The sequence below is a fragment of the Gordionus sp. m RMFG-2023 genome, chromosome 1, assembly GCF_954871325.1.
Source record: "Gordionus sp. m RMFG-2023 chromosome 1, tfGorSpeb1-WG-v2, whole genome shotgun sequence".
In the NCBI taxonomy this organism is placed as follows: domain Eukaryota; kingdom Metazoa; phylum Nematomorpha; class Gordioida; order Chordodea; family Parachordodidae; genus Gordionus; species Gordionus sp. m RMFG-2023.
In genome coordinates this window covers 39,136,932-39,161,041 of record NC_088775.1, presented here as the reverse complement: position 1 = coordinate 39,161,041, position 24,110 = coordinate 39,136,932, and the positions used below count along the sequence as shown (strand labels likewise).

Genomic DNA, 24,110 nt, shown 5'->3' with positions numbered 1-24,110 from the left:
AATGCGTTAATATAAATTTCGTTATATTAGCCATTATAATTTATGAGATATAATAACAATACAATAGATCCACTAAATAAGTATCTACAGTCAGTAGGTACTAATCTAATGGATGCTAAAAATTGTATTGATTCCACGATCAATATAAAAATATAAGAATGGATAATTATTTTGATTTGATTAGAATTAAGAGTTAAAATCTTTTAGCAAAATTTAATCTCACTATCATCAAGGGTAGGTATAACGCCTATAAATTTTCAAGATTTTTTAATCGAGACCAAATTACGATTTGATTGTGAAAAAGACTCCAATTGAAGTTCTTTAAAGGGAATTATTATGAAATTATACTTTGTTTGTGTTGATAGTTTTTTAGATAGATTTACATAAGATGACTATAATCTTCTATCGTGTTTTATACGTTGTATTCCTTTGACCCTGATTATTTTATATCGGATAAAATGACCCGATTAGAATCATTATTAAACTTAAATATGAAAACGTTACATCATGAAATGAAAATCGCTAAAGGGTTATTAAGATTTTATTAGTGTTATTAGATATGAGTGACATCATAAAATTGAACATAATAAACTGCTAAACATATGCATTAAGATTTTGATCAAAAAAAAAGTTTAAATATAAGGAAAATAAAAGTAATTCTAACTAGTTCTGATGTTTAGCAAAAAATTACTATTATATATAGGTAAAAAGAGGTTTGAAATAACACACAAAAACAAAAGTTAATTTCTTTATTTAAAAAAATATAAATTATTTTGTATGGGTAAAAATTTTTTTAAAAATTCTAATATTTCGCAAATACAAATATTATAATGAATATATTAACAATAATATAATATAGTACAATAAACAAAATATACAGTGTACAAGGTAATAAAACGTTTTTTTATTAATCGATTTTGTCTCGTATGACAAATTTTTTTAGAAGTTGGTCATTAAATTTTTTTTTAAGCAACTTTTAAAACATTAAAAATACAAACTTGAATGACAATCTGATTGGGTTCGAGTTAAAACAAATGAGCAACAAGATAATAATGATGAAAAAAATTTAACATCGGGTTTTGGGTAAAAAATATTTTATATAAATTATAACAAATATGATAATATAATATATTACTAGGAATTAAATAATACGATTTAAACGGTCACAACGAACAAAAAAATTATGTGTCATGTTAATTATTTAAATTCAAGAATTTAAAATTAATAAAACTCGGTCATTTATAAAAATCGATATAATAATATAAAATAAGAATCCAATTTTTAATTAAACAAATTGCTTTAAAAAAAACATTGCATAATTATAAAAAATAAGACCTTGAAACGTCAAACCCAAATAAAGAATGTAATTATATTAATAAAAATTGCTATTTCACCACCGTTTTTTGTGTTCATCCAAACTCACCCCGCCTGGACCAAGGCTTACTACCAGTAAAAGGCCTCCTACGACTGACATGGTTTGGAAAAAATCGTATTTCATAAAATCGCGGACATAGGAATTGGCGGCTTTACTCCACCAATCGTTGACGTAGAGGTTGAGAGCAGAGAGCCAAGCCACCAATACCAAGGCGCTTAACTTTGTCTTGAATCTAAAAGAACGAGCAGAATGTAATTTAAAAAAAATTATCGAATAAAAATATATATTAAGCATGTAAGTATATATCAAATATGAGAAAGTGCTTTTTGGCCATTTAAAATTAAACCTCGATCGTTATTTTAATAAAAACCTTTTTTAGAGTAGATTGTGGACTAGTGGCTATATGATTGGGAAGGGAAGGGGGGGGAGTAACAGTTTGCTTCCAATTTATTAAGGGGGTGGGCATTCAAGGAGGGTAACTAGGGGTAGGTTAATTTATTGGGAGGTATCTATAAAAAAATTTTGATGAAATAGGGTAAAATATATTGCTGTAAAAATTATACTTTTATCATAGACCTATTATAATACAATAATATCGCTATACATCGACAAATCTATATATTGCATATAGAGTTGTAAAGGTATGGAAATTTCCTGGGAAATAACGTAAATATAATATTTTATTAAAAAATTAAGATTTATAATTTGATTTATTATATCACATTTTTAAATAATTTTTATTTTCCTCGTGAGTCTTTAAACTTATTTTTTATTAGTTCAACTCTTCAAACCTATAATTTTAAAAGTATAAAACAAAGGTAACATTATATTCTCATATATATAATATGATATATTATAGAATTATTAATAATTAATGATATATTTAGATTTGATATATAAGGATATTTTAATCATACTATATAACTGATATAATAATTATTGATGTTTAATTTAAATTAATATGATTGTAATATTTTATGCCTCGGAAAACTTCCAACATTTTATTAAAGATACAGCTAATAACAAGAAAGGGTATATATAAATATGCAAATATTGTCAATTGACATATAATTTCCCAAATTCAACAAAGATGTCTAAGCAGCACATGACTTGAATCTGCTTATTAAAGATTTATGCCACAAGATATAAAAACCAAACAAATAATTAAATATATAAAATTTAATGGTATTTTATTGCAACTTTTAAAGAAAGGCAAATATTGAAAGGATATACAGTGAAACGAGTGTTAAAAATCAACTAACAATAAAAGGGGGTAAACATAATAAGATTTTATTTTTCAATATATATTGAAATTAATTATGGACAAGCAATTAATTAACAAGATTAATCGTTTTTAAATAATAAAAAGAAATTATGTGATAAAAAATGTAAATTTTTTTTTGATCTTAAAAGTCTTTTTGATTATTTTAGAATTTCTTAAATCTATTTTGGAATTTTGTATCCATTTATTTCGATAAAAATATGATACTATATATTTATAATAACTTCGATAAAATAATTAATACATAAAAATAATTATAATTTATCAAAATATTCCATTGTTCCACGAATTTGATGATGGTACCTTTTTATAAATTAAAAAGGTTAATATGAATACAAATCAATTAAAAGGATTACCTAATTAATCAGTTGCCCACGATAACTCAACTCCAAATAGCTTTGCATGTGATTGTAAAAGTTAGTAAAATCATAAGGAATAATTCCGTGAATCTCTTGAATTAGGGCGGGGATTGATTGCTCCATATTTATTTTTCAATACTCTAAAAAAATTTCGATGGGATTTAGTTGAGGTGAATATGGTGGTAGGTATTCAATCCTATCTTTATAAGCATCGATAAGATGGCAACTATGGATAGATGCATTATCTATTACAATAATAGTATCTGGTGGTAAGACAACTGATAAACTCTGTCATAAAATAGGGAATAATAACCCATTATAAGCTCCTTCGATTATTTTATAATGGATTACCTCCAATTCCAATTGTACAAAGAATGCTTACATTTTTACCCTTAAAGGATGGGATTTTTATTATTGGACGGACATTGTATGGCGCCCAGGTGTAAATTGGTACAACATGCAAGTTTATTCCAGTTTCATTTAAGAAATATAATTTTTCTCTTGGGATATTTAAGATCTTTACACAGTAGATTTGACGAATATTAATGCCCCAGGAGTATTTCTTCTAACAGGCTCCTTGCCAGCTCTTTTTTTTCGACCAACCTATATTTTTGATATATTTGCTAATTGTTGTTTTCGTATTTGGACTACCAGGGGGTAACTTTTCTATTATCTTCTGGAAAGTAAGAGTATTATTTTGCAACAATAAACTAATGATGTATCTTTCAATTACGGAAGAATCTTTTTTTACATCCTCTTTTTTGAATACTGTATTCTTTTAAAGGATCTCCGTTTATATCTGGGAATGTGTCCCGTCTAAATTTATGGACCAATGCTGTAGACATTTTTGTATTTTGCGATGTTTTTAATTTTCATCTGTTGTTTTTCAAACATTGATAACATTTTAATAACTATATCTATTTTTTCTTTATTCCAATATTTGTATATTCTTTATGGTCTTTGAATTCTCGATGAAGATTGGGAGTTTTCATTTAAATTGGAGAAATTAATATTACTATTGGTAATAAAGATTCTATATTAAACATTGTTTTTATATTAATTTAAGAAAAATTTGAAAAAATTAATAAATATTTTACTATAACACATTTTTTTATTTTTTATTAAATTTCCAACACATTTTTTTTCAAAGATTCTTGTTAATTAATTGCTTGTCCATATTTAATTTCAATATGTATTAAATTAAAATAAAATCTTATTATGTTTACCCACTTTTATTGTTAATTGATTTTTAACACTCGTTTCACTGTAAATCTTCCTTAAAAATTCCAGTCCGACATGATGGGGAGGCTTTACTATAATGTTGCAAACAGGGATGCGAACCCGGCAAAATTTTAGCCCGGATTCGGTTTGAGATTTTAAAAAATAGATGGATTCGTTTCGGGTTTGGTTCAGGGAAATATTTTTGAACCCAGGTTTGGTTCCGGTGTAGCGTGTGAAAGTGATTGCCGTGAGATTTGGAATTCTCACACCATCAAAATCTCATGGCTATTCAATATTTCAAAATCTCATGGATTTTTTAAAAATCTCATGGATTTTTTTAAAATCTCACATTACGAATTCAATATGGATTAAATTTTCTCAAATTTAAAACGTGAGATTTTAATGTAGCTGCCAAATTGAAAATATTTCTATATAATACATTTTAATTAAAGAAAGGAATATTTCCTGTATAAAAAGTTTAACTAACAATATATATTATATTTTATAAATATTTTTAGTGATAATTTTTCCAAAATAAATGAATTTTTACAATTTTCAAAAATTCCACTTAATGTCAATAAATCTAACTTTATTAAAAAAGCACGGCCTACAAGATAAAAGATGAAAATCTTTACTACATGATAGGGGAAAGTAATTTTTAGATATATTTTTATTTCAAATTGTCATAATGTATATGGGCTTATAAATAAATTAATTATTTTTTTAAATTTAGGAGAATTATTAAATTTGATTAGAACATTTCATATATTTGTTAAAGTCTTAATTAATTTATTTTATAGGTAAATTAGGATGTAAGTGTATTTTTTATTTCAAATTATTTTAATATATTTTATGTTTATATATATATAAGAACATTTAATATATTTACCAGAGACCTGCAGGCCCGGCCCTAAACCCGGCCCGTATTTTAAATCTTTTAAACATATCCGGGCCTGGCCTAAAAAATTTTTTTAAACTATATCCGGGCCGGGCCTAAGATTGTTAAACCCGGGCCGGGCCTTAATATTTTTTATAAAAATTTTTACATTATGAGTTAATGGTTATAAGATTATATTATATTATAGTTATGATTAATATAATATTGGGTGATGGTTAATACTACCTAACAACCCACAGATCGATCTAATTATTAATTTCCAGCAAATTTATTCAAGTATTAATATATTTTTTTATAATTCAGAATATATTTTACCAAAACAAATCAAATAAAGGAATATCACTTCTTAAAGTTTGTAATGCCTTTCAAAGCGAAAAGGAGAAATAAAATTGATTTTACTTAATATAAAGCATCTTTTAATTGAAAAATTTGTTTTACACAAGTATCATTTTATTTCTCTTTTTCTCTGTCCCAAATTCAAGCAATTACGTATGTAGTCAGGGACAGATCGCAAAATGACGGAAAACTATATAAAAGATTATATTAAATTACAAGAGGCTCAGGAAGTAAATGAAATACCATCGACCAGTCAAATTACGACTGTTGTTAAACAAACTGAAACGTTTTATGACAAATGGGGCGATGGTAATTCTGGTAATATGTCACTACCCGATGATGAATATTATAATTACATAAATAATAGATAAAACATTTAAGGTGGATAATTTGTTAGTGGTGGGCGGCTCATCAAAACGAATTTCCAATTTTAGCAAAATTGGCAATTCCTGCTTTAAGTGCAAGCTGTGAGCGGAATTTTTCCACTACTGGGAGAATTCTTGACGAAAAAAGAAGTTATCTTCAACCTGAAAAGGTAAAGATGCTTCTCTTTCTTCATGATAATTTGTGAATTTTTAATATCTTTCTTGAGTATAGGGTTTCGTCAATCATGCTTACTTTGCAAACTGTCAAATATTTATTGCATTTATTATATTTACCTTGAGTCTTGAAAGTTTTTAATCCAACATTTTTCATTATTTTTTTGTACAATATTATATACAATTATCTTCTTTTGTTAAAAATTTATATTATAAAATAAATTATATTAATATTGTGCAATTAGATTATATTTTCAAAATACTATTTATTATACATGCATTTTTTTAAATAGCGATTTATTTTTATTTTATAAATTAAATAGTAAATTAAATAGTAAATTAAATACAATATATTATATTCTCAAAATATTTTTCATTTTTATAAATTAAATATTAGTTTTAATTTTTTTAAATGTAATATAAAATATAGTATATGACAAATATTATTACCATTTTTATGAATATTAGTTTTATTTTTATAAATGCAATATAAAATATAGTATATGCTCAAAATATCCATTTTTATAAATTCAATATAATATTCTCAAAATATTAGCTTTTTAAATGTATTTTTTAAATAATAAGCGATAATACTCGCTGAAAAATATGGTAAAATACCTCATAGGTGAATTTTTGTATATACCAGGTCGAATATAATTTTAAAAAATTCCGAGCCGGGCCTGAAATTTTTTTTTAATCCGGGCCGGGCCGTAAAAATTTTTTTTAATATCCGGGCCGGGCCTATAAAATTTAAAACCGGGCCGGGCCGTGCAAATGGTACCTCTGCAGGTCTCTGATATTTACTAAGATTTTACATATAGGCATTATAAGATAAGTGCTATTTATACAACTAAAATTTAATTTAGATTATCACATAAAATTTATTATTTCTGCAATATCACCTAATATTATTATAAATATAAAATTTAATATTGCAGAAGTTAACACTTTGGGTGAAAGTAAATGTCAGATACTTTATAATGTATAAATATAAAATTTTCAATGCAATTTTTCATTATTATTTAGCATTATAAATCTTTAAGCCATTGATTGTTTTTATTTTTTCTGCTTATTATTATTTATATAATTTAATGATATATTATTTTAGAAGAAAGAAAAGTTATATGGTCAGGAGATGAACAAAGGAAGATAATTAAAATGATACATGAGGGGGGTGTATCTACAGTTCCAGGTATTTCCATGAGAGGACATCTGGGGATAAATAAAACTAATCAAATAATAACTGAAAAGTAAACATTTGCAACATTATCTTAATTAATTTTTTTTATAGCTTTTATTGGTTAGGAAGCAATAAGCACATTAGGGAGTTTATCAAATTCTGTGAGGTTTGTCAAAAATCAAACAGTCGTTTTGATAAAACTTCTAATGTTTTGCATAATATAAAGGTAGTACCAAAGTCTTGGTATCAAATTGGCATCGATTTAATCCAGATGCCAGAGTCTAGAGAAAATTTTAAATATATTTTATGTGCAATATGTTATTTTTCAAAATATTTAATGACCATTTCTATAAAGGATAAAACAGCTAAATCTATTGTAAAAGCCTTATACATTATTGTCAACACCCACCAATGTTATGAAGTAATAAAATTAAAAATATCTATTTTAACTTTGAATTTTATTTGTTTTTAATTTAATAAAACTAAAATATATAAATTCAGATAAATGATCAGATAAATATTGTGGGATAGTACAGAGAATAACCTCCGCCTACCACCCACAAGCAAATGGTTTGGTTGAGAGAGTTAATAGGACAATCCAGAACCGAATAGCAAAATCGGTTTTGGATATCCCAACTGACTGGCCGGACGCTTTAGTAGGGGTGTGTGGGACCTACAATTCTTGCATACACTCTTCTACGGTATTTTCACCCTAAGAACTGATGTATGGTCAGAAACCGCGACGTTCTCTTACAGTAAAGATAATCTTTATAATTATATTTTACAAAATAAAATTAATGATGTATTAGCCTTACCAGAGGTCATGGCAAAAATAACAATTGACGAATGTCTAAGGGAAGAGTTAGATATAAAAATGGCGCATCTATAACAGAGCTGGCTATACAAAATATTGGCACAGCTCAGCTCAAACAGAGAAAGGATTATGAGAAGAGGACTAATGGTGCAAAATCTTTTGTTGTGGGACAAAAGGTTCTTGCATGGAATCATAAAAGGTCAGATAGGAAAGGGGGGAAAATGTTGAACCCCTGGATTGGCCCTTATTTGATCAATAAAATATTTGATAAGGGTAATCATTATATTATATAAATTATTTATTGTATATCAATATGAATTAATACAAATAATGTTATTTTTAAAACAAAATATAATCTACGCAATCTAAAAGAATTTATTGTGCGAAAAAATGAAGATCCAGATGAAAATGGTAATGATTTTTTCAAAATCACATTTTTTTTATAAAGTAAAAAATATTTTTAGATACAAAGGTTAATATTTAATATCATTATAATTATTTTAAATGTTTTTATTATAATGTATTGCCTTTGGATATTGGTTCCCTAAATGTTCAGCTTGAAGATGTAAATTTCCCACTTGACACAGATTTTATCGATCCAAAGTCTCCCATAGGTAATGTTATTTTTGATATATATTCAAATTATTTTTAGAATGATATGATAATTTTTTAAAAAAATTATAAGTAGCACATCTGGGTGAAGATATATGTAATACATTACCTATTGACAGTGGTTCCCAGAATGTTGGCTTTGAAGATGAAAATTTCCCACTTGATACAGATTTTATCGATCCAAAGTCTACCATAGTTAATGTTATTTTTGATATATATTCAAATTATTTTTTGAATGATATGATAATTTTTTAAAAATATTTTTATAAGCAGACATCTGTGTGAAGATATATGTAATACATCTCCTATTGACAGTGGTTCCCAGAATGTTGGCTTTAAAGATGAAAATTTTCCACTTGATACAGATTTTATCGATCCAAAGTCTCCCATAAGTATGTTATTTCTGATATGTATTTGATTTATTTTTTAATTAATTATGTATACAGAATTGGATGATATTATGATATTAAATAAATTAGAAAATATCCCTCGATATTTTTTCCCTACAACAAAAGCATGGGAAAAATATCATGCCAAAATATATGCTCTAAAGCCTCCCAAACATTGTCGGGATGTAGACTATGGTAAACAACTTGGTGAACCAACTATCTTGGGGCAAATTGAAGGTGATGGGAATTGTTTTTATAGGTAGAACATATTAATATAAAATTTCATTTTATTCTACTTTATATAATTTAGGGCGATTAGTGTGGAGATCACAGGGGCTCAAAATTCCCATATTATTCTCAGGCAATGGTTGGCACAATTTATGTTAACATTTGAGATGGAAAAAGGAATTCAGAATTACATTTATGACACAAATAAAAAAATGGATATAAAAACATATATCGTAAATAGGGCTGTGCCGATCCACATATTTTTCGCCGATCCGATATTGCTTCAAAACCGATCCGATACCGATCCGATATTTTTACTGATTTTAAATCACCCCCGTGTGAACCAAATGTAATTAAGAAATTAATATTTTTTATGCAAAAAATCGAATTATGAATTTAATTTAATTTTTTTATTTCTACAATTATGACTATAATAAAAAAATATATATTTAATGATATATCCATTTTATGTGGAATTATAAAATTATAATATATTAGATCTTTTTAATAAATATGAGAGCCTCTAGATTTTCTGGAAATAAGCTTCTACGATATGGACTATCTATGTCTCCTGCCGTATTGAAGGTAGACTCAGATGATTCCGCAGATAACGCATTTTGCAAAATTATCTTTGTCCTTTGTAAAATATTTTCCATAATTCAGATACCATATTTAAAAAAATTCTTTTATTTAAAGTATAAATAAAAAAATTGGCGTTATTTTAAAAGATTTAAAATAAATAAAACTTTGGGTGTTCCTTTTTATTTTTATAAAATAAAACTTTTAAAATACTATAAATCTATTTTAAAAAAGAAATAAAATTTAAAAAAAATTATTTAGAAAATATTATAATAATGTCAAATAAATATACAAAACATAAAATAATAAAAAAAGAAAAGTAAAAAGATCGGATCGGTTTTTTACAGGTATCGGCCCGATCCGATATTTTCGGAAAACGCTAAATATAGATACCGATCCGATATTTAATATCGGCACAACCCTAATCGTAAATAATGTTATGACAGGACGGATATGGGCTTCTGACACAGAAGTCAGGGCAATGGCCACAATGCTTAATACTCCTATTTTTACATATTTAAAATATAATAATAACTTTGTATGGGCCCGATATGACCCATTTTATATTCGCGATAATATTAAAAAATTTTAAAATAATTTTATTTATATAAAAAATGGAGGAAACCATTTCGAAAATGTTTTTGATTGCAATCATTTATCTTCGCTCTAATCATTATTTAATACATCTTTATTAGTGTTAAATAATTTTTATTATAAAATTATAAATACTTTATTATTATAAGATATATTTTTCATAATATATATTTTTGCAATAATTTATCATCCATCAAGTCATTATTTAATGTTTCCTTATTAGAATCAAATAATTTTTATTATAAAAATATAAATACTTCATTCATATTATAATTTATATTCCTCATAATAAATATTTTTGCAATAATTTATCATCCATCTAGCATTATTTATATTTCCTTATTAGGATCAAATAATTTTTATTATAAAAATATATATATTTCTTTCATATTATACTTTATATTCAGCTGATATATTTTTTTTATGAAAGTTGTAGTTTATAAATAAAATTCTATATATACATTATAATGTGCATTATATGATAAATAGTTATATCAATAAAGTTCTTCGTCTATTTGCTTATTAGTTTATGTGACCCAATCCATATATAAGTATAAATTAATATAGAGATGGATTTTTTTAAAAATATTATATTAGGTAAACAAAATAAGCATTATGATTAAGTCATTTAAGTTAAGAATTTATCTTACCATTTCTTTGCATTATTTAAAAATGGTAGGTAATGATTTTTAGAAGGTAAGGTAGAAAAGGGAGGTATCATAAATTAATATTGATATAGGAAATCTGAGGAAAGGTCAAATCTGGATAGTTATGAGATTGTAGTCTTCGATTTTGGACCTTAAACTTAAATTTGTTTTTATTATATAAATTTCATACTGTGTAAATTAGAATATTAGTAAGGATATTTTTACTTCCTTTACAAATAATAAATATAATATTCATATATTGCCAAGGCAACCCACATAGCCTAAAATAATCTGAACCATATCACCCCCACTCTTTGGTATGAAATACAGACTAAAAATATAAAATGCAGACTAGATAGGCAGCATTGGGTTATAAGATATGCCGAATTTTGTGAAAAATAAAAAGAACAAAACAATCAGATTTTCAATTTTAAAAAAAGGTATGTACGGGGATTCCAACCAAGATTTTGAAGGTAGGTAGTGTAACATATAACCAATAAGACTACGCTACATAATTATAATATTCAAGTTTATTTGTATATAATTATAAATAATCGACTATTCAATTATATGCATTTTAATATATATATATTAAAAATAGAAATTATATAAATCCTTTACTTTATTGCTTAATGGTGTTTATTTATTTGATATATCCCAGTATTCAACTTATTAATCTAAAAATTCAAAAGAACTCTTAAAATGAAACAAATCAAAGCAATCAAAGATTATAATTAGACAATTAGGGTGTATATAATTATTGTCACTATATTATAATATTAGTAATTTTAAATACTTGTCATGAAAACTTTTACTTTTAATTTATCGCTTCAAAAACATTGGAGTCCATTTAAATCAAAATCTCACAACCCATCCATGGGATTTTGATGGTGTGAGATTTCGAAATCTCACAGATCATTTTCACACGTTACACCGGGTTCAGGTTGGGTTTAAGCATTTTTGAATTGATAAAAAAAAATCTATATTTAAATCATAATTAAAAAACTATAAATAAACTTGATATAAAAAATTAATCTTTTATTTTATTTAGACGTATTTCTTTAAATTAACAATATCCAATATAATAATTTTTACTTTGATTTGTTCACTTTTATTTTCTTCTAAAATAATCTTTGAGAATTAGCTAAAAATTAAAAATAAATGGCGTAAATGAATTTAATTGTTAAAATTTATTAACACTCCAATAGAAATCTTTGAGAATAAATTTTAAATGGCGTAAATGAATAAAGTTGTTTAAAAGTTTTTAACACTTCACTTAATTAGAAATTTGAAAATATTATAAAATCTCAATTAAATGATTAATATTTGTATTTACAATTATACAAATATCTTAATATATGATTTTAATAAACAATACACTGAACCCAGTTGAAGCTGGGTTCAAGTAAATTTCCTGGGTTCGGTTTGGGGTTTTGAAAATTTTATAAACGGGGTTCAGGTTCGGTTCGAATCCCTGGTTGTAAAGTGTTGTCAAAAATAAGGAAGTTTTGCAAGAAATTGCAATTTCAAGTTTATTTATAGACAAACAACGAAGGCGTATATATTGGACAAAGAAGGATACTGGGATAAACTAGTCTGTACTGACTTTTTTGGAATTTATTTATAACAAAATTATAATTGTAGAATTGGATACAATGATATTATTCTGACGTACCAGAAATATTTTGGGATATAAAATATAAATTTAATTCTCAACTTTTATCTTTAATGAAAATGATTTGAAAATGTTAAGATGCATATTAATAAACGAAATAAATTTTGTTGCCGAGAATATCATTATGCAACAAATCTTCTGGATCCTAGATATTATGATGTGATATTAACAGACAGCGAATTAACAGTAGCTTTAAATTTAATAAATATTATTTCAAGCCAAATTAATTGCGATATTAGAAAAATTATGGGTAATTTAGCAAAATATTGTTCAAAAAAAGGTTTATATAAAGAATCTGGCATTTGGGAGAGATCGATACATTCCAAACCACTCATATGGTAAAAGGGGTTGTGTACAAATTAGTGTTGTTAAAAGGCTCATTTGAGCCGATTTTTAAAAACGGTTAACTCAATATTTTATTAGAAAAAATATTATGCAAGCCTTAAGATTTTGCTCATAGGTGGCACAAAGGTTTGAACATCTATTAACAAAATCTCGAGGCTTAGACAAATTTTTCTAGCTAAAATAATGAGTTAGCTGTTTTCAAAATCGGCTCAAATCGAGCCGTTTAACAACACTAGTACAAATCAATCCCTTTGTCAAGTGGCAATAAGATGTATTTCGATACCACCCTCAAGTGTTTCGTCAGAAAGAATCTGGTCAGCATTTAGAAAAATTCATTCAAAAACGATAAATAGAATAAAAAATGAAAGAGTTGAAAAATTAATATCAATCAGGCATAACATATATTTAAAGGATCATACAAATACATCATGTTCAGGATATCATCAAAAGGTTCAGATTCCGATTTATCAATATCAAGTGATAGATATTTCAATTGTACCCCATGACGATGTTGATACTATTACATTAGCATCCCATGAATTTTAAATGTAATTTATAATACATGCTTTTTGTAATTATTAAAATTATTCAATAAAAAAACGAAATATTTACAGTGTATTTTTATCATTATTGTTTAATTATTTTATTTTCCCTTAGTTCCCCAAATTTAATAGTTATTCAATAAAAAAATGAAAGGTTTAAAGTGTATTATGTGGTTATTTATTAATTTCCCGTTATTTCCCATGAACCAATTTTCCCGGGAAATTTACATCTCTAATTGTAAATAATCATAGAGACATTATTTTCAAAATAAAACTATTTATAAATAATTTCCTGATAATCAAAGGGTTAGACATTCTATTAGCAAACTTATATTCATGCCAAACAATATACTATAATAATGAATTCATTGTAAATGTGGGGGTTGGGTTTTTAATTGAATTCATGTTCTAATAAATAACTCTTTACATTCACCATATTTTGTTAGTTGGTAGTAGAGCATTAACAATTTAAGTTATTCTTTTTAAAATTTATGAAGGTAATTCCATTATAATTAAAAAGATGTGATAAATGATGGAAGAAATTTTTTAAGGAGGGGGCAGGTATAGGTTGGGGGGGGGGTGTATCCAGTGAATATCATGTCATGTAGAGATTGGTGGGCTATACGATAACTTTTAAATAAAGTTTCATATAGTAATACAATTTGAACATTGAATAGTCTGATTTTAGTTTTACCTAAACTAAATAGGAGATAAGGTATGATGTGGGCTAGGTTTAGTCAAACATGATATCAAGGATTCGTTTAATTGATCTAATGTTCAAATTTGACACGGACAAGAATCTACCCATTAGCTGGTTTTTTTAACCTATCGACTTCTTATTATAATTGTCTTCCAATAAGACATTCATCAATATGATTGCATAAATTATTACCCAATTACGACGAGCACCATGAGAGCCGATCCACCCATGAGCATAGCAGCAGCGACGGGCGTCCATGATGTGGAAACGGAAACCACGTTGGTTAGGGTGGCGAACATGGTGGCAAGTAGAACTCGTCCCGCCAATTGAAAGTAAGATTTGGGTTTGTTGCCCCCAACACTAGGCATGCCAGCAAAAACAGTCTTCTTACGGGTTTGATTATCGGCCCGATCGTGATCTTCTGCAAGGATTAGACACAGACCTCCGCACACCGCAACGTTTCTGTGAAAAAATATATGTATATTGTCATTGTGAGCAAAAATAGTGCTCAAATTAGTAGACGTGAGACAAGTTGCAATATAGTAAAATATCGTAGTTTAGCTTTTCCTATTCCAGACGTTTTTTTAGAGATTAAACTTTTTTATTATACGAATTATTTTTAAATATAAAATATAAAGTCAACCTATTTTAAAAAGACAACACTGAAAAGTGCGATAAAATAGATAATTTATAAAAACACAGATTAAAAACCATAAGGTTTGCAATGGGCTGAATTTTAGCCGACCAGCCCACACTAAGGTGGATGAGCTTAAAATGTAAACAATTGGGTGGATTAAAAATATTTCTAAAACATTGGGCGGAGGGTAAATTTCAAATATTTTTCAGGAGAAATTTCATTTTTTTTAATAAATTTTTAAAAAGCGGTTTCAAATTTTAAAAAAATAAATACAAATGTGAACTATATCATTTTAAAAAATATATTTTAAAAAAACAAATAAGAATATAATAAAAATTATATATAAAAAATATAAATATTTAAATTTTATATAGAAAAACATTAAAATTCCATGTCAAATCGATCAACAAAGGCACTTTTTCGGCCGACCCCTTTTAAAATTGTTAAAAATTTCTGGAATTATTTAGATAGGTAAAAAATGAGAAAGCCGTTTATTTTAGTTCTCTAACACACCTGGTTCTTGAGATATAGGGGCTCAAAGGTACAAAAAAGAGCCACTTTGGAATCTGTAAAATTTTTAAAATGCTTATATCTCAAAAACTATTTATAGTAAAAAAAATTATAATATATCATTTTATAGGTAAAGAAATTCTCTAATGGGCTAACAAAGAATAATAAATATTGGCGCCATTATAGACTTTTAACATCCGGTTTACCTTAATTGCTTTACCTGTATTTTTAAGCAAAATAGTGAGTTTGTTTTCGAATTTTTTTTTTGCTTTTTATTTAGACACCTTTTATAAATATATATACGATGTCAAAACCTTGGCGACGCTATCGACTTTTCCATAATATACATTTTTACCAAAAATTGAAGAAAAAAGTAGATGGCGCTAATGGTTAAAAAATATTATTATTAAGGAAAGTGAAAATATTGATACGTTTATTAGAATTGTGATAAAAATTTCCAGTACTGCCCTCCCCCCCCCTCCCACTATCATTAAAATGTTTTACATTTTTTAGATCTCTACTTTGCTACTATAGCGAGCGAATGACTTATTAGCTCGATAATATATAACAGCTGCAGTAAAAATATTAGGCATATATTCGATTATATTTTACAAAATAAATTGTTTAAAACGATCTCTCTTTCTGAGAAATAATTTTGACCTGTCCGTTCAGATTAATTTTATAGTTTGTCTACCAATAACAATCTGGATTTGGAGAATGCAAAAACATGTATTCTAGGTGTAAATCAATTAAAATTTTATTATATATCACAGATGGACGTACCAAATATTAAAATGTTGCAACCCATTTAATCTACAGAGACATGCTTATTATCGCGAGAATCTAAGAAAGATTCTACCTTGGATGACCCAAAAAAATTTACCATTCAATTTAGATATGTTAATATGCTCTTCATGGCGACAAAAATTATCAAACATTCCTTATACTTCAAATGACAATGTAGATATTGATTCTCCCCTTCATATAATTAATCAAGAGGCTATTGATAACATTAATATATCCCTACAATCAAATGGGGAATCTCTCATTAAAAGAAAACGCTTATGTGAAAAGAAATATTCGAAGAAAAAAATATCTAGAGTAAAAAAAAGTTTTAACGACTGAAATTATACCATTATCTTTCTTCATCAAATAATGAAAAATTCGATGAAATTGTAGACACCTTAAAAATTAAAAAAATTATATGAAAGATATTTATTATGGGAAATTTGTTCCATTATTAAGTGTCTAATGGGCATATGCCCACTCTGCTCCTCAGTTAATTAGTATATTTAATAGAAAATCAAAATTTTTTAATAAAAGGGAAAATATCTGGTTATTGATAAGCTAGCAGCAAAATTTTAACCATAATCCGTAATTTCATAAAGCGCCATCTATTTTTTTGTCAATTTTTAAAGTCGATAGCGTCGCCAAGGTTTTGATATTGTATATATATTTAGCAGAGGTGTCTAAATAAAAAACAATAAAAAAATTCGAAAACAAACTCACTATTTTGCTTAAAAATACAGGTAAAGCAATTTAGGCAAACCGGATGTTAAAAGCCTATAATGGCGCCAATATTTATTATTCTTTGTTAGCCAATTAGAGAATTTCTTTACCTACAAAATGATATATTATAATATTTTTTACTATAAATAGTTTTTGAGATATAAGCATTTTAAAAATTTTACAGATTCCAAAGTGGCTCTTTTTTGTACCTTTGAGCCCCTATATCTCGAGAACCAGGTAGCGAGCTAAAATAAACAGCTTTCTCACTCTTTTACCTATCTAAATAATTCCAGAAATTTTTAACAATTTTAAAAGAGGTCGGCCGAATCGTGATCGATTTGGCGTGGAATGGCCCTAAAGAGAGCTTAAAAACACTAGAGGTATTAACATTAATTAATAATATAAAATATTGTTTAGTTAAATTTAGGAATAATATTATACGATTTGTCTATATAAATTTATAAAGATTAATATATCCAATTTGGTATTCATATATTTAATTTAACTCGTATTTAAAAATAGTAAGTTAAACAACCTTTAACATTTAAAGACTATTATTCAAATTTATTGTATATATATATTATGAATTTGATACTAGAGTTACAGATATAAATATATTTTGATACTTTTAATATTTTAAAATAAAATTTATTAACCAACTCCCTGCCTACCTCGATAACAGGAGTGAATGCTTAGGAAATTGGACCGACCAGATTTCAAGTCAATATCCATCGTCGACAAAAACTAGACATTTAAATATAAATTTCAAATTATATTAAAAGATTATGATTTCTGAACTAATTTTAAACATATTATTAGTGCGCTACTTCGCAACTTTCTAAATTGGTGTCCATCCACAAAATGGAAGGAATAAAAATACTCCCATTGCAGACCTCTAATGCTCTCACAAGGTTACCAAGTGCATTTTAACCAGTATATATGAAAAATTATTAGCAATAAATTTTGGCCAACCTTACGATTTAATTGTAACTGAAAGCATTTATTCTCAAATTTTATCAACGTTTAGTGTTTAATTGCATATTAATTTAATCCGCTTGGTAGACAGTATAATCAAATAAAATTTATTAGCAAAATAAGAAAAAACTGGAACTATGCCAAAATATAAAATATAGAAGAGTTAAATATCTGGGTTGTGCAAATATTTAGTACCTGACTTAGTAATTCTTTAATTAATCTCGCCCAACCACCAAAAATTAAAGGAATTATAGCTAAATAAGTATGATATCAGCCTATAGCCAAAATTCTGGAAGTATTAGATCTGATATTTAGTTCGTATTTAGTACGTTTTAGTGCTTCAACCCATTAAATAGGTATTTTAAAGAAGAACGTATTGGCAAAATAATAAATAATTACCATAATTGGAATTAAAATAAATATTTATAAAAGAAAAACTAAAGATATAATTTTTTTTGAAGAGATATAGAATTAAAAGAAAAAGATATGGATGTTATAAAATATTTCAAGCAGAGAATCTATATCACCAACAATGTTCACATCCTCTAGGTGTCATTTAACAATTTTCAATGGAATAATAGCCTTTAAGGTCCATATTATAGTGTTGTCCACATGAGATACCGGAAATTGCACTGTCAATTAATGTTTCATAACTTTGACTGCTAATTAATAGATATATTCATGTACAGAAGTGCCAATTTTTTCAGATTTATTACTCACCCTATATAAGGTCCATATAATGGTCGTCCATATGAGATACCGGGAATTGCACCATCGATAAATTAACGTTTTATATCTTTGATGTGCTAATTAATTGATAGCTATGTATAGAAAACTTTGAAACGTTAATGATCCTTAGAAGAGATTGAGAAATACTTTTATATTTGAAAATTGCTATTGTTCCAACTCTAAAAGGTTGTCTCCACATGTAAAGGAAAAAGAGAATTGTGAAGGCAGAATATCTTCTGAGGTGCAAAAAGGAACCTACAGAGTATTTAGCACACTGAAATTTGTAACAATGTATTAACTCTGACCCAAACTCAATGAGAATGTAGAAGTCATAGATTGGTCTAGAATCGATTTCCAAAGACCAAACTAAATTGCAAATAACAGACTTACAAAAGGCCAAAATATAAAATGAATCAGAAGAAACAAATTGCCAATGTAAGTTTATATATACTAAAGTTGCAAGTTGGTCTGGAATTTGATTTCCAAAGATCAAACCAAATTTTAAATAACAGACCGAACCATAGGCTACAATTTAAAGACTGAAAAGGGTTTAGGTCCAAATCAATTTTTATTTTGGTATCACCTGTATAAAACATGAAAAATTCATTAAATTATTACAAAATTGAAAGAGGTGTAATAATTTTTAGGGGAGGAGAGGTGTGCTAAGCAATGCATAACTCTTCCCTTCTAATTGGTGCCAGTTATTTATAAATAACTTTCAAAATAAAAAAATATGATAGTGAACTCAACAGCAACAATCTTTGGGAACAGAAGGGAGAGCAAAGTGGTGCTAAGCACCAGTGGTGAACAAAATAAAAATTTATAAATTTCAATAATTATAAAAATAATGAATTTATTTTAATAGTATTTTATAATCATTTTAATAATATAATTTAAATAATGGTATATATAATCACCGTAATCAAGAAATGAGCGTTTTCGTATATCCTTAATGTTAATTTTTATTTTTCTTATCAACTTTCCTATCTCCTTAATGTTAATTTTTATTTTTCTTATCAACTTTCCTATCTTCTTAATGTTAATTTTTATTTTCCCTATCAACTTTCCTATCTTCTTAATGATAAATAAATCGATGGAGACTATATCTCTCTAATGTTAAATTTTAAGAAAATTTTTTGTATATAACGGGATTCGAACCCATGACTTAACGATTTAAAGGCAAACTTCTTCCCACTCAGCCACCTTCTATATTAAATTTTGTAATATAATCTTTCTTATATGTGTTATTGTTATATTATTTTATTTTTATTGGCTTATTAATCTTTATTTTTATTGGCTTATTAAGCTCTTATTTTATTGGTTTATAGTTATTTATATTATTTCATTTTAAAATCAACCATTTTTTATTTTAATTAAAAAAATCGTAACGAAATGATTACAACAGGACATAATACATCTGCCAAAGGCCCCAAAATGTAGGAGACAGTAATTAAAAAGATGTTTAATTTTTATAGATATTATTACAGAATAAATCACCACCAGGCTGGCACAAGATTTAAATCATGTTTGAGCTTACCTCTGGTTATCAGAAAATAATTTTAAAGTCTCAACTGACCCATACTCAATCTGCATTTCACATGTTGATATTAATAACGAAATGATTACAACAGGACATAATAGTATATCTGCCAAAGGCCCCGGCATATAAGAGACAGTAATTAAACAGATGTTTAATTATTTTCTTTTTTAACTAAGCAAACTTTATTTATTAATTTGAGAAATGTAGGTAGATATTGATAAATTGGTATTGTATGTCATTTCCAGAGTTCAAATATTGTATGAGATAAAATTTTTATACTGGCTTATTTTGGGGTGGTAATATGAGATATATTTTTATTTTTCAATTGGCTAAATATAATTTAAATTTATTTGTTAAATCTAATTTATGATTACAACAGGACATAATAGTACATCTGCCAAAGGCCCCAAAATATAGGAGACAGTAATTAAAAAGATGTTTAATTTTTATAGATTACAGAATAAATCACCACCAGGTTGGCACAAGATTTAAATCATGTTTACCCCTGGTTATCAGAAAATAATTTTAAAGTCTCAACTGACCCATACTCAATATGCATTTCACATGTTGATATTAATAACGAAATGATTACAACAGGACATAATAGTATATCTGCCAAAGGCCCCAGCATATAAGATACAGTCATTAAACACATGTTTAGTTATTTTCTTTATTAACTAAGCAAACTTTATTTATTTATTTGAGATTCTTAAGATACAGAATATTTAAAAATGTAGGTAGATATTGATAAATTGGTATTGTATGTCATTTCCAGAGTTCAAATATTGTTTGAGAATACTGGCATATTTTGGGGTGTTAATATGAGATAAATGTTTATTTTTCAATTGGCTAAATATAATTTAAATTTATTTGTTAAATCTAATTTATAATAAGTACTTGGGATTAGTGAGGAAGGTTAATTTTCTGGCATGGGAAGATATTGATAAATAGGTATTTTAAACTATTTGCAAAGTTCCCATATTGTGGTTGAGATAAAAAAAAAATTTTTACTTTCATAAAATCTTTATGTAAGGAGTTAATGTTTTACAGCGACATGCTTTTGATCAGGTTATCCTGGCTATTGCCGATGCCTCAATTACTACCAGATTTTTCTATATAGACAATCTCCTTATTTAATGGAATTTACTTCCAAATTTTAGAAAATTCACTGAATGTTCGCAAAAAAAATTTACCTGTAATAGTTTATGATTTTATTATTCCCATCATTCTTGATGGGTTAGCAACTAGTATAAATATATTTACTGATAAATCTATTAAAATACTTAAAAAAGATATATTTACTGAACATTTTATAATAAACCTGAAAATACTGATATATTATTATGAATACTCATGAAATTAATAAAATACTGATAATTCTGTTATTATACTGAAAAATAAAACCGGAGAAATAAATAAAAGCCAAATAAAATGAACATTAACATTTTTTTGGGATTATTATATTTAACTTTTAAAAAAGGTATATCATTTAAAATTTGGGTAACTCACTGAAACTCAGGAAAATTTTAAATATTATTTTTTTTAAATATTTTCTTTGTTAATAAAAATAATAAATATGTGATAGCACAAATCTTTAAAATTTAATATATTTAAAGTTATAACAATCTTAATGAAAATGAATATGATCATTACTCGGTCAATCACAGCAGAAACTTTATAAGCCCAGATGATATATCAACCCACACTCAATATATTGAGCATTTATTGAGGGATCTTAAAACAAACATCCCTGGAAAAAAATATTCCTCTCATTTATATATATGTGTGAATATTCTTATTTTTGTAATATTAAAAATATGTCAAATTTAAGTAAATTAATTAAATTCTTAATTGATATAAATTTATGTTTTTCCTTACGATTAAAATTATCTATATTATCAATTTACATATTATGTTTTTCAACTAAATTGATTAATTATCTAGTATTTGATTTAATAGTCCTAACTTAGTAGCATCCAATATAGCACATACCTTTTTACAATTCTTAAATAATATACTCTATCTAATGTAAAATAAAATATTGCAAAAGTTTTAACAATTCTATAATTTTACATTAAAAATGAAAAAGGTGTTTGCTATATTAAATGCTATTAAGTTAAGACTAATGAAATTCTTAAAACTTTTGTAATTAAACTTTGAATTGAATTATTATTACATCAAAAAATTTTCAGCCATATCCACATGATCGCATATTTATTATTTTTAAATAAAAAAAATATTAAAAATCTCCCCAAGTTTCAGTGAGTCACCAAAATTTGTTATTAAAAATTTTGGATTAAGCTTACCCCTAAAAAAATACATTTTGGGCTGGTTTGATCTTATAAATTAATAAAACTTAATAGCCAGGCTCAGACCAAAAGATTAAATTTTTAGGGATCTAGTAAAAATACAAAAAATGCTAACAGATAATTTAACACAAAAAACTTCTTAAAGGCAACTAAGTAATCAATAAAATGATGAACAAATTATTTGCAAATTTATAGTTTTGTATACAAAACACAATTTGTTTTAACTAACATAAATTTATTATTGTATTAATAAATAAAGGCACCATATGAAATATTTATGTTTTAGCTAAAACTTAAGAATAATATTAATAAGAATATTACCTTAGGAAAAATCTGAGATCCCATATTATATTGTAAGCAATTGTCTATATTAAAATAAATTATTGATATATATACTAATTATAAATTAGCATAAGAAAAAATCTTAAAATATCATAATCCAACATTTCCAATAGGATGTGTGAATAATATAAAATTATTTATATATTCAAGATTTTGTTTAAAAATATTATAAGTAAAATATTGTTTTTACATATAAATAATTATGTAGCTTGAATATTAAATCAATTCAGTTAATCTATTTAAAAATTCACTATAATCTAAAGGTACAATAAAAATATAACCTGTAAGATTACAACTCCAAAAAGTATTCCAACAGCCACTTTAGTGTATTTTTGGATTAAAATTAAGGTTGAAGGAACTAATTGTCCAAGTAAATTAATGATGACAAAGCATGACCCAAAAAAGGATCCAAAATCTATATAGTATTATAAATATAACATGGTATAATTGATCGTACGCCATGAAGAACTCATATAATCTCTTTGTTCACCCCATTGAAACCACATTCTAAAGCCATCTTCCACAAACGTACTAACAAGGCAAAATCTAGCAATAAATGGCAGAACATGTTTAGTGTGTCTTAAAATCTGTAATATATTATTTATTATAATAAATTTATATTAAAAACTTCATCAGCAACATCTTCAGCCTTGTTTAAAATTTCCTTTTGCGAAACCATAAACTAAAATAATTGGTAAACGTGTTACAAAATTAATATCCTCCGAGAGTTGAAATAATTGATTGAAATATAAACTGTCCTAGTTTTTATTTTTATCTGTGTATATATGATGCAAATATTATCAATAAATATATACACAACATTTATAATAACTTTCCTTTGGCATAAAAAAATCAATGAAATGGAATTCAAAATAAATATACTAGTAATAGTAAAATATTTTACACTTTAATTTAAAATAGGGAACGTTAAATGAGAGAAGGGGGGGGGGGGTATTTTAAAGAATTCTTTCATCTTATATATGCTTATACAAAATAAAATAGAATATTCAATATAATTAATCAACAAAAGTTTAAATCTAAATAAATTATTGATGTAAACTATAAGCATGACGATTTATTAGATTAATAAGCTTTTATTAATAATTAATATGACTACTTAGACAAGTATAAGTCTATAATTATTTACAGCACTATTAAAGCATCGCGATACTGTACCTGTAATAAATTATATTAAATGTTATTTATTATATCTTGTAAAAAAATGGAACATTCGAATTAAAAAA

General features: G+C 26.0%; 1 protein-coding gene across 1 annotated transcript; it reads right to left on the bottom strand.

The window, feature by feature from the left end:
- Positions 1 to 787: 787 nt before the first annotated feature.
- Positions 788 to 23,650, bottom strand: LOC135930923 (surfeit locus protein 4-like). The gene is made up of 6 exons (XM_065467724.1): positions 23,495 to 23,650; positions 23,324 to 23,453; positions 23,148 to 23,281; positions 22,846 to 22,889; positions 14,508 to 14,777; positions 788 to 1,607 (listed from the first exon to the last, which is right to left on the bottom strand). Exons 1-6 carry the CDS (start codon positions 23,543 to 23,545, stop codon positions 1,391 to 1,393), a joined length of 846 nt encoding a protein of 281 aa, XP_065323796.1. The 5' UTR covers positions 23,546 to 23,650; the 3' UTR covers positions 788 to 1,390.
- Positions 23,651 to 24,110: the final 460 nt, after the last annotated feature.

Bases quoted from the DNA above. Each gene is read 5' to 3' on its own strand.
- LOC135930923 (XM_065467724.1), bottom strand. From the start codon at position 23,545: ATGGTTTCGCAAAAGGAAATTTTAAACAAGGCTGAAGATGTTGCTGAT. The intron at 23,282-23,323 runs GTACGATCAATT...AATACTATATAG, and splicing joins TTATATGAGTTCTTCATGGC to ATTTTGGATCCTTTTTTGGG. The intron at 14,778-22,845 runs GTAATATTCTTA...ATTTTTTCACAG, and splicing joins GATCTCAGATTTTTCCTAAG to AAACGTTGCGGTGTGCGGAG.